Source organism: Hemibagrus wyckioides, linkage group LG29 (assembly GCF_019097595.1).
Source record: "Hemibagrus wyckioides isolate EC202008001 linkage group LG29, SWU_Hwy_1.0, whole genome shotgun sequence".
Lineage (NCBI taxonomy): Eukaryota > Metazoa > Chordata > Actinopteri > Siluriformes > Bagridae > Hemibagrus > Hemibagrus wyckioides.
Genome location: NC_080738.1, coordinates 20402698 through 20420764, shown reverse-complemented (window position 1 = coordinate 20420764; position 18067 = coordinate 20402698). Strand labels below are relative to the sequence as shown.

The 18067-nt window shown below is 40.0% G+C and overlaps 1 protein-coding gene across 1 annotated transcript in view; it reads left to right on the top strand.

Annotated features, from left to right (window-relative positions):
• Positions 1-16080, top strand: part of gucy1a1 (guanylate cyclase 1 soluble subunit alpha 1) — a 37391-nt gene extending 21311 nt beyond the window's left edge. Inside the window, exons 6-8 of the mRNA XM_058384380.1 lie at positions 13740-13883; positions 14046-14200; positions 14636-16080. Coding sequence (XP_058240363.1) covers positions 13740-13883; positions 14046-14200; positions 14636-14807 — 471 coding nt within the window. The 3' untranslated portion in view covers positions 14808-16080. The remainder of the gene's footprint in view (positions 1-13739; positions 13884-14045; positions 14201-14635) is intronic.
• Positions 16081-18067: the final 1987 nt, after the last annotated feature.

Genomic DNA, 18067 nt, shown 5'->3' with positions numbered 1-18067 from the left:
TGGTGATGTAGTGATTTAGTGATGTAGTGAATTAGTGATGTGGTGATGTAGTGATTTAGTGATGTGGTGATGTAGTGATTTAGTGATGTGGTGATTTAGTGATGTGGTGATTTAGTGATGTGGTGATGTAGTGAATTAGTGATGTAGTGAATTAGTGATGTAGTGATGTGGTGATGTAGTGATTTAGTGATGTAGTGAATTAGTGATGTGGTGATGTAGTGATTTAGTGATGTGGTGATGTAGTGATTTAGTGATGTAGTGATGTGGTGATGTAGTGATTTAGTGATGTAGTGAATTAGTGATGTGGTGATGTAGTGATTTAGTGATGTGGTGATGTAGTGATTTAGTGATGTGGTGATTTAGTGATGTGGTGATTTAGTGATGTGGTGATGTAGTGAATTAGTGATGTGGTGATGTAGTGATTTAGTGATGTGGTGATGTAGTGATTTAGTGATGTGGTGATGTAGTGATTTAGTGATGTGGTGATGTAGTGAATTAGTGATGTGGTGATGTAGTGATTTAGTGATGTGGTGATGTAGTGATTTAGTGATGTGGTGATGTAGTGATTTAGTGATGTGGTGATGTAGTGATTTAGTGATGTGGTGATGTAGTGATGTGGTGATGTAGTGATGTGGTGATTTAGTGATGTAGTGATGTGGTGATTTAGTGATGTAATGATGTGGTGATATAGTGATGTAGTGATTTAGTGATGTGGTGATGTAGTGATGTGGTGATGTAATGATGTGGTGATGTAGTGATGTAGTGATATGGTGATTTAGTGATGTGGTGATGTAGTGATGTGGTGATGTAGTGATGTGGTGATGTGGTGATGTGGTGATGTAGTGATGTAGTGATGTGGTGATGTAGTGATGTGGTGATGTAGTGATGTAGTGATGTGGTGATGTGGTGATTTAGTGATGTAGTGATGTAGTGATGTAGTGATTTAGTGATGTAGTGATGTAGTGATGTAGTGATGTGGTGATGTGGTGATTTAGTGATGTAGTGATGTAGTGATGTAGTGATTTAGTGATGTGGTGATGTAGTGATTTAGTGATGTGGTGATGTAGTGATGTGGTGATGTAGTGATGTGGTGATGTAGTGATTTAGTGATGTGGTGATGTAGTGATGTGGTGATGTAATGATGTGGTGATGTAGTGATGTGGTGATGTAGTGATGTAGTGATGTAGTGATGTGGTGATGTGGTGATTTAGTGATGTGGTGATGTAGTGATTTAGTGATGTGGTGATGTAGTGATGTGGTGATGTAGTGATGTGGTGATGTAGTGATTTAGTGATGTAGTGATTTAGTGATGTGGTGATGTAGTGATGTGGTGATGTAATGATGTGGTGATGTAGTGATGTGGTGATGTAGTGATGTGGTGATTTAGTGATGTAGTGATGTAGTGATGTGATTTAGTGATGTGGTGATGTAGTGATTTAGTGATGTAGTGATGTAGTGATGTGGTGATGTAGTGATGTAATGATGTAGTGATGTAATGATGTAGTGATGTAATGATGTAGTGATGTATTGATGTAGTGATGTAGTGATTTAGTGATGTAGTGATTTAGTGATGTGGTGATGTAGTGATGTGGTGATGTAATGATGTGGTGATGTGGTGATGTAGTGATGTGGTGATGTAGTGATGTAATGATGTGTTGATGTAGTGATGTAATGATGTAGTGTTGTAGTGATGTAATGATGTGTTGATGTAGTGATGTAATGATGTGTTGATGTAGTGATGTAATGATGTAGTGATGTAGTGATGTAATGATGTGTTGATGTAGTGATGTAATGATGTAGTGATGTGGTGATGTGGTGATGTAGTGATGTGGTGATGTAATGATGTGGTGATGCAATGATGTGGTGATGTAATGATGTGGTGATCTAATGATGTGGTGATGTAATGATGTGGTGATGTGGTGATGTAATGATGTGGTGATGTAATGATGTGGTGATGTAGTAATTATGTGGTGGTAGTGATGTAGTGATTTAATGATGTGGTGATGTAGTAATTATGTGGTGGTAGTGATGTAGTGATGTAATGATGTGGTGATGTAGTGATGTGGTGATGTAGTGATGTGGTGATGTAGTGATGTAATGATGTTGTGATGTGGTGATGTAATGATGTGGTGATGTAGTGATGTAGTGATGTGGTGATGTAGTGATGTGGTGATGTAGTGATGTGGTGATGTAGTGATGTAATGATGTTGTGATGTGGTGATGTAATGATGTGGTGATGCAGTGATGTAGTGATGTGGTGATGTAGTGATGTGGTAATGTAGTGATGTGGTGATGTAGTGATGTAATGATGTGGTGATGTAGTAATTATGTGGTGGTAGTGATGTAGTGATGTAATGATGTGGTGATGTAGTGATGTGGTGATGTAGTGATGTGGTGATGTAGTGATGTAATGATGTAATGATGTTGTGATGTGGTGATGTAATGATGTGGTGATGTAGTGATGTGGTGATGTAATGATGTTGTGATGTAGTGATGTGGTGATTTAGTGATGTAGTGATGTGGTGATGTAGTGATGTGGTGATGTAGTGATGTGGTGATTTAGTGATGTAGTGATTTAGTGATGTGGTGATGTAGTGATTTAGTGATGTGGTGATGTAGTGATTTAGTGATGTGGTGATGTAGTGATGTGGTGATGTGGTGATGTAGTGATGTGGTGATGTAGTGATGTGGTGATTTAGTGATGTAGTGATGTAGTGATGTGGTGATTTAGTGATGTAATGATGTGGTGATGTAGTGATGTAGTGATTTAGTGATGTGGTGATGTAGTGATGTGGTGATGTAATGATGTGGTGATGTAGTGATGTAGTGATATGGTGATTTAGTGATGTGGTGATGTAGTGATGTGGTGATGTGGTGATGTAGTGATGTGGTGATGTGGTGATGTAGTGATTTAGTGATGTGGTGATGTAGTGATTTAGTGATGTAGTGATGTGGTGATTTAGTGATGTGGTGATTTAGTGATGTCATGATGTGGTGATGTAGTGATTTAGTGATGTAGTGGTGTAGTGATGTGGTGATGTAGTGATTTAGTGATGTAGTGAATTAGTGATGTGGTGATGTAGTGATTTAGTGATGTGGTGATTTAGTGATGTGGTGATGTAGTGATTTAGTGATGTGGTGATGTAGTGATTTAGTGATGTGGTGATGTAGTGATTTAGTGATGTGGTGATGTAGTGATTTAGTGATGTGGTGATGTAGTGATGTGGTGATGTAGTGATGTGGTGATTTAGTGATGTAGTGATGTAGTGATGTGGTGATTTAGTGATGTAATGATGTGGTGATATAGTGATGTAGTGATTTAGTGATGTGGTGATGTAGTGATGTGGTGATGTAATGATGTGGTGATGTAGTGATGTGGTGATGTAGTGATGTGGTGATGTGGTGATGTAGTGATGTGGTGATGTAGTGATGTGGTGATGTAGTGATGTGGTGATGTGGTGATGTGGTGATGTGGTGATGTAGTGATGTGGTGATGTAGTGATGTAATGATGTAGTGATGTGGTGATGTGGTGATGTAGTGATGTGGTGATGTAATGATGTGGTGATGCAATGATGTGGTGATGTAATGATGTGGTGATCTAATGATGTGGTGATGTAATGATGTGGTGATGTGGTGATGTAATGATGTGGTGATGTAATGATGTGGTGATGTAGTAATTATGTGGTGGTAGTGATGTAGTGATTTAATGATGTGGTGATGTAGTAATTATGTGGTGGTAGTGATGTAGTGATGTAATGATGTGGTGATGTAGTGATGTGGTGATGTAGTGATGTGGTGATGTAGTGATGTAATGATGTTGTGATGTGGTGATGTAATGATGTGGTGATGTAGTGATGTAGTGATGTGGTGATGTAGTGATGTGGTGATGTAGTGATGTGGTGATGTAGTGATGTAATGATGTTGTGATGTGGTGATGTAATGATGTGGTGATGCAGTGATGTAGTGATGTGGTGATGTAGTGATGTGGTAATGTAGTGATGTGGTGATGTAGTGATGTAATGATGTGGTGATGTAGTAATTATGTGGTGGTAGTGATGTAGTGATGTAATGATGTGGTGATGTAGTGATGTGGTGATGTAGTGATGTGGTGATGTAGTGATGTAATGATGTTGTGATGTGGTGATGTAATGATGTGGTGATGTAGTGATGTGGTGATGTAATGATGTTGTGATGTAGTGATGTGGTGATTTAGTGATGTAGTGATGTGGTGATGTAGTGATGTGGTGATGTAGTGATGTGGTGATTTAGTGATGTAGTGATTTAGTGATGTGGTGATGTAGTGATTTAGTGATGTGGTGATGTAGTGATTTAGTGATGTGGTGATTTAGTGATGTGGTGATTTAGTGATGTGGTGATGTAGTGATTTAGTGATGTGGTGATGTAGTGATTTAGTGATGTGGTGATGTAGTGATTTAGTGATGTGGTGATGTAGTGATGTGGTGATGTGGTGATGTAGTGATGTGGTGATGTAGTGATGTGGTGATTTAGTGATGTAGTGATGTAGTGATGTGGTGATTTAGTGATGTAATGATGTGGTGATGTAGTGATGTAGTGATTTAGTGATGTGGTGATGTAGTGATGTGGTGATGTAATGATGTGGTGATGTAGTGATGTAGTGATATGGTGATTTAGTGATGTGGTGATGTAGTGATGTGGTGATGTGGTGATGTAGTGATGTGGTGATGTGGTGATGTAGTGATTTAGTGATGTGGTGATGTAGTGATTTAGTGATGTAGTGATGTGGTGATTTAGTGATGTGGTGATTTAGTGATGTCATGATGTGGTGATGTAGTGATTTAGTGATGTAGTGATGTAGTGATGTGGTGATGTAGTGATTTAGTGATGTAGTGAATTAGTGATGTGGTGATGTAGTGATTTAGTGATGTGGTGATTTAGTGATGTGGTGATGTAGTGATTTAGTGATGTGGTGATGTAGTGATTTAGTGATGTGGTGATGTAGTGATTTAGTGATGTGGTGATGTAGTGATTTAGTGATGTGGTGATGTAGTGATGTGGTGATGTAGTGATGTGGTGATTTAGTGATGTAGTGATGTAGTGATGTGGTGATTTAGTGATGTAATGATGTGGTGATATAGTGATGTAGTGATTTAGTGATGTGGTGATGTAGTGATGTGGTGATGTAATGATGTGGTGATGTAGTGATGTGGTGATGTAGTGATGTGGTGATGTAGTGATGTGGTGATGTGGTGATGTAGTGATGTGGTGATGTAGTGATGTGGTGATGTAGTGATGTGGTGATGTAGTGATGTGGTGATGTGGTGATGTAGTGATGTGGTGATGTAGTGATGTGGTGATGTAGTGATGTGGTGATGTAGTGATGTGGTGATGTAGTGAGGTGGTGATGTGGTGATGTAGTGATGTGGTGATGTAGTGATGTCGTGATGTAGTGATGTGGTGATGTGGTGATTTAGTGATGTAGTGATGTAGTGATGTAGTGATGTGGTGATGTGGTGACTTAGTGATGTAGTGATGTAGTGATTTAGTGATGTGGTGATGTAGTGATGTAGTGATGTGGTGATTTAGTGATGTAGTGATGTAGTGATGTAGTGATTTAGTGATGTGGTGATGTAGTGATTTAGTGATGTGGTGATGTAGTGATGTGGTGATGTAGTGATGTAGTGATGTGGTGATGTAGTGATGTGGTGATGTAGTGATGTGGTGATGTAGTGATGTAGTGATTTGGTGATGTAGTGATTTAGTGATGTAGTGATTTAGTGATGTGGTGATGTAGTGATTTAGTGATGTGGTGATGTAATGATGTGGTGATGTAGTGATGTGGTGATGTAGTGATGTGGTGATGTAGTGATGTAGTGATGTGGTGATGTGGTGATTTAGTGATGTAGTGATGTGGTGATGTGGTGATTTAGTGATGTAGTGATGTAGTGATGTAGTGATGTAGTGATGTAGTGATTTAGTGATGTGGTGATGTAGTGATTTAGTGATGTGGTGATGTAATGATGTGGTGATGTAGTGATGTGGTGATGTAGTGATGTGGTGATGTAGTGATGTGGTGATGTGGTGATTTAGTGATGTAGTGATGTAGTGATGTGGTGATGTATTGATGTAGTGATGTAGTGATGTGGTGATGTGGTGATTTAGTGATGTAGTGATGTAGTGATGTGGTGATGTAGTGATGTAGTGATGTGGTGATGTAGTGATGTGGTGATGTGGTGATTTAGTGATGTAGTGATGTGGTGATGTAGTGATTTGGTGATGTGGTGATGTGGTGATGTGGTGATGTGGTGATGTAGTGATGTGGTGATGTAGTGATTTAGTGATGTGGTGATGTAGTGATGTGGTGATGTAGTGATGTGGTGATGTAGTGATTTAGTGATGTGGTGATGTAGTGATGTGGTGATGTAGTGATGTGGTGATTTAGTGATGTGGTGATGTAGTGATGTGGTGATGTAGTGATGTGGTGATTTAGTGATGTAGTGATGTAGTGATTTAGTGATGTAGTGATGTGATTTAGTGATGTGGTGATGTAGTGATTTAGTGATGTAGTGATGTAGTGATGTGGTGATTTAGTGATGTAGTGATGTAGTGATGTAATGATGTAGTGATGTAATGATGTAGTGATGTATTGATGTAGTGATGTAATGATGTAGTGATTTAGTGATGTAGTGATGTAGTGATGTAGTGATTTAGTGATGTAGTGATTTAGTGATGTGGTGATGTAGTGATGTGGTGATGTAATGATGTGGTGATGTAGTGATGTGGTGATGTAGTGATGTGTTGATGTAGTGATGTAATGATGTGTTGATGTAGTGATGTAATGATGTAGTGATGTAGTGATGTTGTGATGTAATGATGTGGTGATGCAATGATGTGGTGATGTGGTGATGTAATGATGTGGTGATCTAATGATGTGGTGATGTAATGATGTGGTGATGTGGTGATGTAATGATGTGGTGATGTAGTGATGTGGTGATGTAGTGATGTAATGATGTGGTGATGTAGTAATTATGTGGTGGTAGTGATGTAGTGATGTAATGATGTGGTGATGTAGTAATTATGTGGTGGTAGTGATGTAGTGATGTAATGATGTGGTGATGTAGTGATGTGGTGATGTAGTGATGTGGTGATGTAGTGATGTAATGATGTTGTGATGTGGTGATGTAATGATGTGGTGATGTAGTGATGTAGTGATGTGGTGATGTAGTGATGTGGTGATGTAGTGATGTGGTGATGTAGTGATGTAATGATGTTGTGATGTGGTGATGTAATGATGTGGTGATGTAGTGATGTGGTGATTTAGTGATGTAGTGATTTAGTGATGTGGTGATGTAGTGATTTAGTGATGTGGTGATGTAGTGATGTGGTGATGTAGTGATGTGGTGATGTAGTGATTTAGTGATGTAGTGATTTAGTGATGTGGTGATGTAGTAATGTGGTGATGTAATGATGTGTTGATGTAGTGATGTGGTGATGTGGTGATTTAGTGATGTAGTGATGTAGTGATGTGGTGATGTAGTGATGTAGTGATGTAGTGATGTGGTGATGTGGTGATTTAGTGATGTAGTGATGTAGTGATGTGGTGATGTAGTGATGTAGTGATGTGGTGATGTAGTGATGTAGTGATGTGGTGATGTGGTGATTTAGTGATGTAGTGATGTAGTGATGTGGTGATGTAGTGATTTGGTGATGTGGTGATGTGGTGATGTGGTGATGTAGTGATGTAGTGATGTGGTGATGTAGTGATTTAGTGATGTGGTGATGTAGTGATGTGGTGATGTAGTGATTTAGTGATGTAGTGATTTAGTGATGTGGTGATGTAGTGATGTGGTGATGTAGTGATGTAATGATGTAGTGATGTATTGATGTAGTGATGTAATGATGTAGTGCTTTAGTGATGTAATGATGTAGTGATGTAGTGATTTAGTGATGTAGTGATTTAGTGATGTGGTGATGTAGTGATGTGTTGATGTGGTGATGTAGTGATGTGGTGATGTAGTGATGTGGTGATGTAATGATGTGGTGATGCAATGATGTGGTGATGTGGTGATGTAATGATGTGGTGATCTAATGATGTAGTGATGTAATGATGTTGTGATGTGGTGATGTAATGATGTGGTGATGTAGTGATGTAGTGATGTGGTGATGTAGTGATGTGGTGATGTAGTGATGTGGTGATGTAGTGATGTAATGATGTTGTGATGTGGTGATGTAATGATGTGGTGATGCAGTGATATAGTGATGTGGTGATGTAGTGATGTGGTAATGTAGTGATGTGGTGATGTAGTGATGTAATGATGTGGTGATGTAGTAATTATGTGGTGGTAGTGATGTAGTGATGTAATGATGTGGTGATGTAGTGATGTGGTGATGTAGTGATGTGGTGATGTAGTGATGTAATGATGTTGTGATGTGGTGATGTAATGATGTGGTGATGTAGTGATGTGGTGATGTAGTGATGTAGTGATGTGGTGATGTAGTGATGTGGTGATGTAGTGATGTGGTGATGTAGTGATGTAATGATGTGGTGATGTGGTGATGTGGTGATGTAGTGATGTGGTGATGTAATGATGTGGTGATGTAGTGATGTGGTGATGTAGTGATGTGGTGATGTAGTGATGTGGTGATTTAGTGATGTGGTGATGTAATGATGTGGTGATGTAGTGATGTGGTGATGTAGTGATGTGGTGATGTAATGATGTGGTGATGTAGTGATGTGGTTATGTAATGATGTGGTGATGTAGTGATGTGGTGATGTGGTGATGTAATGATGTGGTGATGTAGTAATGTGTTGATGTAGTGATGTGGTGATGTGGTGATGTAGTTATGTGGTGATGTAGTGATGTGGTGATGTAATGATGTGGCAATGTGGTGATGTAGTGATGTGGTGATGTAGTGATGTAGTGATGTAGTGATGTAATGATGTAATGATGTGGTGATGTAATGATGTGGTGATGTGGTGATGTAGTGATTTAGTGATGTGGTGATGTAATGATGTGGCAATGTGGTGATGTAGTGATGTAGTGATGTAGTGATGTAATGATGTAATGATGTGGTGATGTAATGATTTGGTGATGTAGTGATGTAGTGATGTATTGATGTAGTGATGTGGTGATGTAGTGATGTGGTGATGTAATGATGTGGTGATGTAATGATGTGGTGATGTAGTGATGTGGTGATGTAATGATGTGGTTATGTGGTGATGTAGTGATGTAGTGATGTAGTGATCTGGTGATGTAATGATGTGGTGATGTAGTGATGTAGTGATGTGGTGATGTACTGATTTAGTGATGTAGTGATGTGGTGATGTGGTGATGTAGTAATTATGTGGTGGTAGTGATGTGGTGATGTAGTGATGTGGTGATGTAGTGATGTATTGATGTAGTGATGTGGTGATGTGGTGATGTAGTGATGTATTGATGTAGTGATGTAGTGACGTGGTGATGTGGTGATGTAGTGATGTGGTGATGTGGTGATGTAGTGATGTGGTGATGTAGTGATGTGGTGATGTGGTGATGTAGTGATGTGGTGATGTGGTGATGTAGTGATGTGGTGATGTGGTGATGTGGTGATGTGGTGATGTAATGATGTAGTGATGTAGTGATGTGGTGATGTAGTGATGTAGTGATGTAGTGATGTAGTGATGTGGGGATGTAATGATGTAGTGATGTGGTGATGTGGGGATGTAGTGATGTAGTGATGTGATGTAATGATGTAGTGATGTGGTGATGTAGTGATGTGGTGATGTGGTGATGTAGTGATGTGGTGATGTGGTGATGTGGTGATGTGGTGATGTGATGTAATGATGTAGTGATGTAGTGATGTGGTGATGTGGTGATGTGGTGATGTGGTGATGTGATGTAATGATGTAGTGATGTAGTGATGTGGTGATGTGGTGATGTGGTGATGTGATGTAATGATGTAGTGATGTGGTGATGTGGTGATGTGGTGATGTAGTGATGTGGTGATGTAATGATGTGGTGATGTGGTGATGTGGTGATGTAGTGATGTGGTGATGTGGTGATGTGGTGATGTAGTGATGTAGTGATGTGGTGATGTAATGATGTGGTGATGTGGTGATGTGGTGATGTAGTGATGTAGTGATGTGGTGATGTGGTGATGTAGTGATGTGGTGATGTAGTGATGTGGTGATGTGGTGATGTGGTGATGTAGTGATGTGGTGATGTGGTGATGTAGTGATGTGGTGATGTGGTGATGTAGTGATGTGGTGATGTGGTGATGTAGTGATGTGGTGATGTGGTGATGTGGTGATGTAGTGATGTGGTGATGTGGTGATGTGGTGATGTAGTGATGTGGTGATGTAATGATGTAGTGATGTAGTGATGTGGTGATGTAGTGATGTAGTGATGTAGTGATGTGGTGATGTGGTGATGTAGTGATGTAGTGATGTGGTGATGTGGTGATGTGGTGATGTAGTGATGTGGTGATGTAATGATGTAGTGATGTAGTGATGTGGTGATGTAGTGATGTAGTGATGTAGTGATGTGGGGATGTGGTGATGTAGTGATGTGGTGATGTGGTGATGTGGTGATGTGGTGATGTAGTGATGTAGTGATGTGGTGATGTAGTGATGTAGTGATGTAGTGATGTGGGGATGTAGTGATGTAGTGATGTGGTGATGTGGTGATGTAGTGATGTGGTGATGTGGTGATGTAGTGATGTGGTGATGTAGTGATGTGGTGATGTGGTGATGTAGTGATGTGGTGATGTAGTGATGTAATGATGTAGTGATGTGGTGATGTAGTGATGTAGTGATGTAGTGATGTGGGGATGTAATGATGTAGTGATGTAGTGATGTAGTGATGTGGGGATGTAGTGATGTAGTGATGTAGTGATGTGATGTAATGATGTAGTGATGTGGTGATGTGGTGATGTAATGATGTGGTGATGTAGTGATGTAGTGATGTAATGATGTGGTGATGTGGTGATGTGGTGATGTAGTGATGTAGTGATGTGGTGATGTGTTGATGTAGTGATGTAGTGATGTAGTGATGTAGTGATGTGTTGATGTAGTGATGTAGTGATGTGGTGATGTGGTGATGTAGTGATGTAGTGTTGTGGTGATGTGGTGATGTAGTGATGTAGTGATGTGTTGATGTAGTGATGTGGTGATGTGGTGATGTAGTGATGTAGTGATGTGGTGATGTGTTGATGTAGTGATGTAGTGATGTGTTGATGTAGTGCTGTAGTGATGTGGTGATGTAGTGATGTAGTGATGTGGTGATGTGGTGATGTAGTGATGTGGTGATGTAGTGATGTAGTGATGTGTTGATGTAGTGATGTGGTGATGTGGTGATGTAGTGATGTAGTGATGTGGTGATGTAGTGAATTAGTGATGTGGTGATGTAGTGATGTGTTGATGTAGTGATGTAGTGATGTGGTGATGTAGTGATGTGTTGATGTAGTGATGTAGTGATGTGGTGATGTAGTGATGTAGTGATGTGGTGATGTGGTGATGTGGTGATGTAGTGATGTAGTGATGTAGTGATGTAGTGATGTGGTGATGTGTTGATGTGGTGATGTGGTGATGTGGTGATGTGGTGATGTAGTGATGTAGTGATGTAGTGATGTGTTGATGTAGTGATGTGGTGATGTAGTGATGTAGTGATGTGTTGATGTAATGATGTGGTGATGTAGTGATGTGGTGATGTAGTGATGTAGTGATGTGGTGATGTAGTGATGTGGTGATGTGGTGATGTGTTGATGTAGTGATGTGTTGATGTAGTGATGTAGTGATGTAGTGATGTGGTGATGTGGTGATGTAGTGATGTTGTGATGTGGTGATGTGGTGATGTGGTGATGTAGTGATTAAGTGATGTAGTGATGTAGTGATGTGTTGATGTGGTGATGTGGTGATGTAGTGATATGGTGATGTGGTGATGTAGTGATGTAGTGATGTTGTGATGTGGTGATGTAGTGATGTTGTGATGTGGTGATGTGGTGATGTGGTGATGTAGTGATTAAGTGATGTAGTGATGTAGTGATGTGTTGATGTGGTGATGTGGTGATGTAGTGATGTGTTGATGTAGTGATGTGGTGATGTGGTGATGTAGTGATGTAGTGATGTGGTGATGTAGTGATGTAGTGATGTGTTGATGTAGTGATGTGGTGATGTGGTGATGTAGTGATGTAGTGATGTGGTGATGTAGTGAATTAGTGATGTGGTGATGTAGTGATGTGTTGATGTAGTGATGTAGTGATGTGTTGATGTAGTGATGTAGTGATGTGGTGATGTAGTGATGTAGTGATGTGGTGATGTAGTGATGTAGTGATGTGGTGATGTGTTGATGTAGTGATGTAGTGATGTGTTGATGTAGTGATGTGGTGATGTAGTGATGTGGTGATGTAGTGATGTAGTGATGTGGTGATGTAGTGATGTAGTGATGTGGTGATGTGTTGATGTAGTGATGTGGTGATGTAGTGATGTGGTGATGTAGTGATGTAGTGATGTGTTGATGTAGTGATGTGGTGATGTAGTGATGTGGTGATGTGGTGATGTGTTGATGTAGTGATGTGGTGATGTAGTGATGTAGTGATGTGTTGATGTAGTGATGTGGTGATGTAGTGATGTGGTGATGTGGTGATGTGTTGATGTAGTGATGTGGTGATGTAGTGATGTAGTGATGTGTTGATGTAATGATGTGGTGATGTAGTGATGTGGTGATGTAGTGATGTAGTGATGTGGTGATGTAGTGATGTGGTGATGTGGTGATGTGTTGATGTAGTGATGTGGTGATGTGTTGATGTAGTGATGTGGTGATGTGGTGATGTAGTGATGTTGTGATGTGGTGATGTGGTGATGTGGTGATGTAGTGATTAAGTGATGTAGTGATGTTGTGATGTGGTGATGTGGTGATGTGGTGATGTAGTGATGTAGTGATGTAGTGATGTAGTGATGTGTTGATGTGGTGATGTGGTGATGTAGTGATATGGTGATGTGGTGATGTAGTGATGTTGTGATGTAGTGATGTAGTGATGTAGTGATGTAGTGATGTGGTGATGTGGTGATGTAGTGATGTAGTGATGTTGTGATGTAGTGATGTAGTGATGTGGTGATGTAGTGATGTAGTGATGTTGTGATGTAGTGATGTAGTGATGTAGTGATGTTGTGATGTAGTGATGTGATGTAGTGATGTAGTGATGTAGTGATGTAGTGATGTAGTGATGTGGTGATGTAGTGATGTAGTGATGTAGTGATATGGTGATGTGGTGATGTGGTGATGTGGTGATGTAGTGATGTAATGATGTGGTGATGTGGTTATGTAGTGATGTAGTGATGTTGTGATGTAGTGATGTGTTGATGTAATGATGTAGTGATGTGGTGATGTGGTGATGTGGTTATGTAGTGATGTAGTGATGTAGTGATATGGTGATGTGGTGATGTAGTGATGTAATGATGTGGTGATGTGGTGATGTGGTGATGTAGTGATGTTGTGATGTAGTGATGTGTTGATGTAATGATGTAGTGATGTAGTGATGTGGTGATGTGGTGATGTAGTGATGTAGTGATGTAGTGATATGGTGATGTGGTGATGTGGTGATGTGGTGATGTGGTGATGTAGTAATTATGTGGTGGTAATGATGTCACAGTGGTGTTTGGGGAAACCATGCTAACTAATCCAGCTAGTCATATCTGTGATTTTTTTCAGCAGTGTAGATTTAAGTATTAAACACACAGTAAATGATGTGGGATTAGTTTGTGGTCATCTCTGTGTTGTAGGTGGAGACAATCGGAGATGCGTATTGTGTTGCTGGAGGTTTACATAAAGACAGTCCCACTCACGCTGTACAGATCGCTCTGATGGCACTGAAGATGATGGAGCTCTCTGATGAGGTCACAACCCCCATGGGTGAGGCTATCAAGGTCAGTGGTTATCTTGTGTGTGTGTGTGTGTGTGTGTGTGTGTGTGTTGCTCAGTTCCTGTGAATGTAGAGTTTGGCCTGTCTGAGAGTTAATGCTCATTCCTTAATTTTCTCTGTCATCATCAGATCATCAGTGATTTAGCATTTTGTTTCTGTCTCTCAGATGAGGATTGGCGTTCATTCTGGCTCAGTCCTGGCGGGCGTGGTCGGGGTGAAGATGCCTCGATACTGTCTTTTTGGGAACAATGTCACTTTAGCCAACAAGTTCGAGTCGTGCAGCCTGCCGAGGAAAATCAACATCAGTCCAACAACCTACAGGTACAGGACCAGGAAATGTCCAGAAACGTCTCACCTGCTTTCCTCTCGTTTTGTAAATCAGTGGTTTATTAATGTTTGAATTGTTTTAATGTATTAAATATTTGACCTTTTTTAATGTTGAATCTTTAGAGAGAGGCCCTGACGTGATTATACGCTTAAACTTAACATTATCTCTGCACATTACAGAGTAAAGGTTTTGGCAAAAACTACACAAATCCTTTAAAATCTTAGAGATGATTATAAAGGAAGTAAGAGGCAGAACTTTTTTCACTGAGGTTTTTTACTTCTTGGTAAAATGGTGTAAGAGAAATAACATTACTGTTGCAGAACATTAATGACCACTGGAGTGGAAACAGTAACTCCGCTTCATCATACCATCAGATCAGTGATTATTTATATAAAGATCCCTTTAAAGAGCATCTCCTCTTCTTCCAGGTTGCTGAAGGATTGTCCTGAGTTCACGTTTATCCCACGCTCCAGAGACGAACTTCCTCCCAACTTCCCCTCTGACATTCCAGGTATTTGTTACTTCCTGGAGTGGGCCGGCGACAGGACGAGTGACAGCGGGGTAACTGATTTCTCCGCCCTGATGAACAGAGTACAGTGAGGTGCAGGATGTGGAGCTGAGCCGGCAGTAGCACGTCACCCAGCAATAGGACTGTTTAGAAGGTGGTGGAGCGGTCAGTGCTGTCAGAGCTGTGCTGAAGTGCAGACAGTATAAAGCGGGGATTAGTTTGACTCCAGCACTTTAATACAGCCCTGTGTTACTGATCGTCCTCACAGATAACCATCTGCAGTGTTTAAGTCAAAGCCACAACCTCAGTAATGAGCATCAGAACACGAGAATTATTTAAATACTGTACACAGAGTCGATGTGATCACGTTCATGTAGTATTTATTCACTCTCACACTGAGAACCACAGCACAGCGTAATGACCACACTGAAGCTTCCTGGGTCCTGATGTCACACAGATCAGTTTTACACCAGCTTCACTCTCATCGCTAGCGTTTATTCTGCAAAGTTCCTGCCATCTTTCGCCCGCTGCTCATGTGTTTTTTTTTTTGTGACATCACACTGTATGACAGCGGTCATTCTGAGGACTGAATAGTGACTGACCGCATCGCCCTTAATGAGTCTTCATTTAAACAGTCACCTGCTTCATCACAGACATGCTGCCTCGTCAGTGAGTTAGTTAGCTACAACATGCTATTCTGAACATTAGCATATGTTAGCTAGTTAGCTGAGACTGCCCCTTTCCTATAGTATCTAGTGATGAAACACAATGCAGTCCAACCCACTCCACCTGGTCCTGAAGAACTGCTTGAATTTTGACTTTAAAACAGGGAGAGGTGTGTGTGTGTGTGTGTGTGTGTGTGTGCGTGTGTGTGTGTGATAATAATCACTCAATAGGCATCACTGCATTAAATACAGCAATGTAAATGAAGACATTATTTAAAAAAATCAGATAAAATAAAAATGTTAGATTTTGTCTGTAGCTGTCTCTAGCACTTACAAACCCCAAGAAGGTTTTAGAATTGAAGAGACAGAGATTCCTGCTTTATATAAATCAGTGGTAAAGGCAGTTATAATGTTGAATCAGTTGTGGTGTCAGTGGAGTGGCAGTGGGCGGGGCTTGGTCACGTGTAGTGATGTAAGAGTATGCCTTTTTACTGGAGGTGTTGAAGTTTAATTATTAGGAGAAACTCCTGGAAAAAAAGATAGATAATGTGTCTGATCTCTGCGTGTAAAACTGATCCTGTCTGAATCAGAGACTAAAAAAAAAACATTTATTATAATAATAATAATAATAATAATAATAATAATAATGTTCAGTGTGACTTTTTGTATTGTAATAGCTGAAATAAAAAAAATAAAAAATATTAACACCTTGTGTTTTTCTCTTTGTGTGTTTCTAATGTCACGCTTATCAGTGTTTTATTTTATTTATTTATTTAAAAAATGTATGTATAAGGGTAAATAACTGATTACAGTATTTTAGGGAACAGAAGTAGAGAGAACAAGTATTACAGTTTCACTCTAATCACACTGTCAGGTTATCCTATACATCAGCAACGGTAAAGAAGATGGAATTCACAAAGAAATACAGAGATGAACCACAAAAGTTCTGGAATTTCTCATCAGAGATAAGCCTCTAGAAAAGTGATGAAAAAACCAAAGGCTGGAGTTAGTAAGGATCTGCTCCTGATCCAAAACAAACATGGCTCGGGCTCGCACGGCTGCTTCTGGAACATTCTCACTGATCTTCACTGATGATGGAGCTCATGATGATATCATCAGAATCAACTCAGAAGTCTACAGAAACACTCTGTCTGATCATCTACAGAGAAATACATCCAATCTAATCAGGAGGAACTTCATCATGCAGCAAGAGAACCATCCAAACCCCAGTGAGACTAAACACAGGACTTCATCAGGGGGAAAGTGGAGATTTCAGACTGAACAAGTCAATCAGCAGAACTGAACCAACTGAGGATCATCTCACCTCCTGAAGAGGAGCCTGAAGGGAGAACCCCCTGAAACACACAACTACTGGAAGAAGCTGAGCTACAAACCTGGAACAGCAGAAGAAGAAGAAGAAGAAGAAGAAGAAGTAGAAGAAGAAGAAGAAGAAGTAGAAGAAGAAGTAGAAGTAGAAGAAGAAGAAGAAGTAGAAGAAGAAGAAGAAGAAGAAGAAGAAGAAGAAGAAGAAGAAGAAGAAGTAGAAGTAGAAGAAGAAGAAGAAGAAGAAGTAGAAGAAGAAGAAGAAGTAGAAACCAGCAGAGCAGATAATGATATTTAAGTGTGTTTAAATTTTACTACTACAACAACAACAATTATAAATATAGTTGCTAGCAACTATGATCGGGTCCAAGCAACGGCGCCATTGCCACCGAGGCGCACCAGACACAGTGGGCACAGAGGGTACATGTATTTAACGGGGAAATACCAAAAGGACAAAAATGACAATTTGGGTCTAATGAAAGTGATCACAGCAAAGTCCACTGATGGCAAAAAGATAATATACATCATACTATTTTTCTTTTCCTGAAGTGTGTATACATTTTTTGGTTGACTCTGTATATAAATTGTGAACATGAAGCCATATTTTAAAAAATAAATAAAGGGGAAAGAGCCTCTAGTGGACAGAGTCTAGTACTGCAGGAGTCAGGCCACAACCATGTCCAGTCAATGGAGTGATAAATGTATAAATTTGTTGTGAGCCGTTTGAGCGTCACAAAATCATGAACCTAAGCAGACTTACTCACAACCAGTTGTTCCTTCTATGTAAAATATTTTGAAACATTAGGACTTTCCACTGTTAAGATACAAGAACATTAATTTTCTTCTATTATGTCCTTATTTAAATCCTCACCATAGCAACATCATTCACAATATCACAAATTCCTTCACAGTTTGACATCAGTCATGTCCTGACATTATTCTCACTGATTTTCAACCAAATCAGGTGAAAGAAAAGGAAAACATTAGAGACTAAAAGTGACACACTTCCTGCTGCCAGTAGGTGGCGCTATGACTGACACTCACAGTAGTCATGTCCGTGTGATCAGCTTTCTTCTCTTAACATAAAGTTGAGGTTTGATTTACATCACACAATATACACCGAAGTTATTAGCCACTTCCTGTTCCCTTCACAACTCTGCATTATCAATGTCTTGAGATCATATTAGCCTGGGTTTGGTGGCGGTTGTATCAGTGTCTTGAGATCATATTAGCCTGGGTTTGGTGGCGGTTGTATCAGTCTTGAGATCATATTAGCCTGGGTTTGGTGGCGGTTGTATCAGTGTCTTGAGATCATATTAGCCTGGGTTTGGTGGCGGTTGTATCAGTCTTGAGATCATATTAGC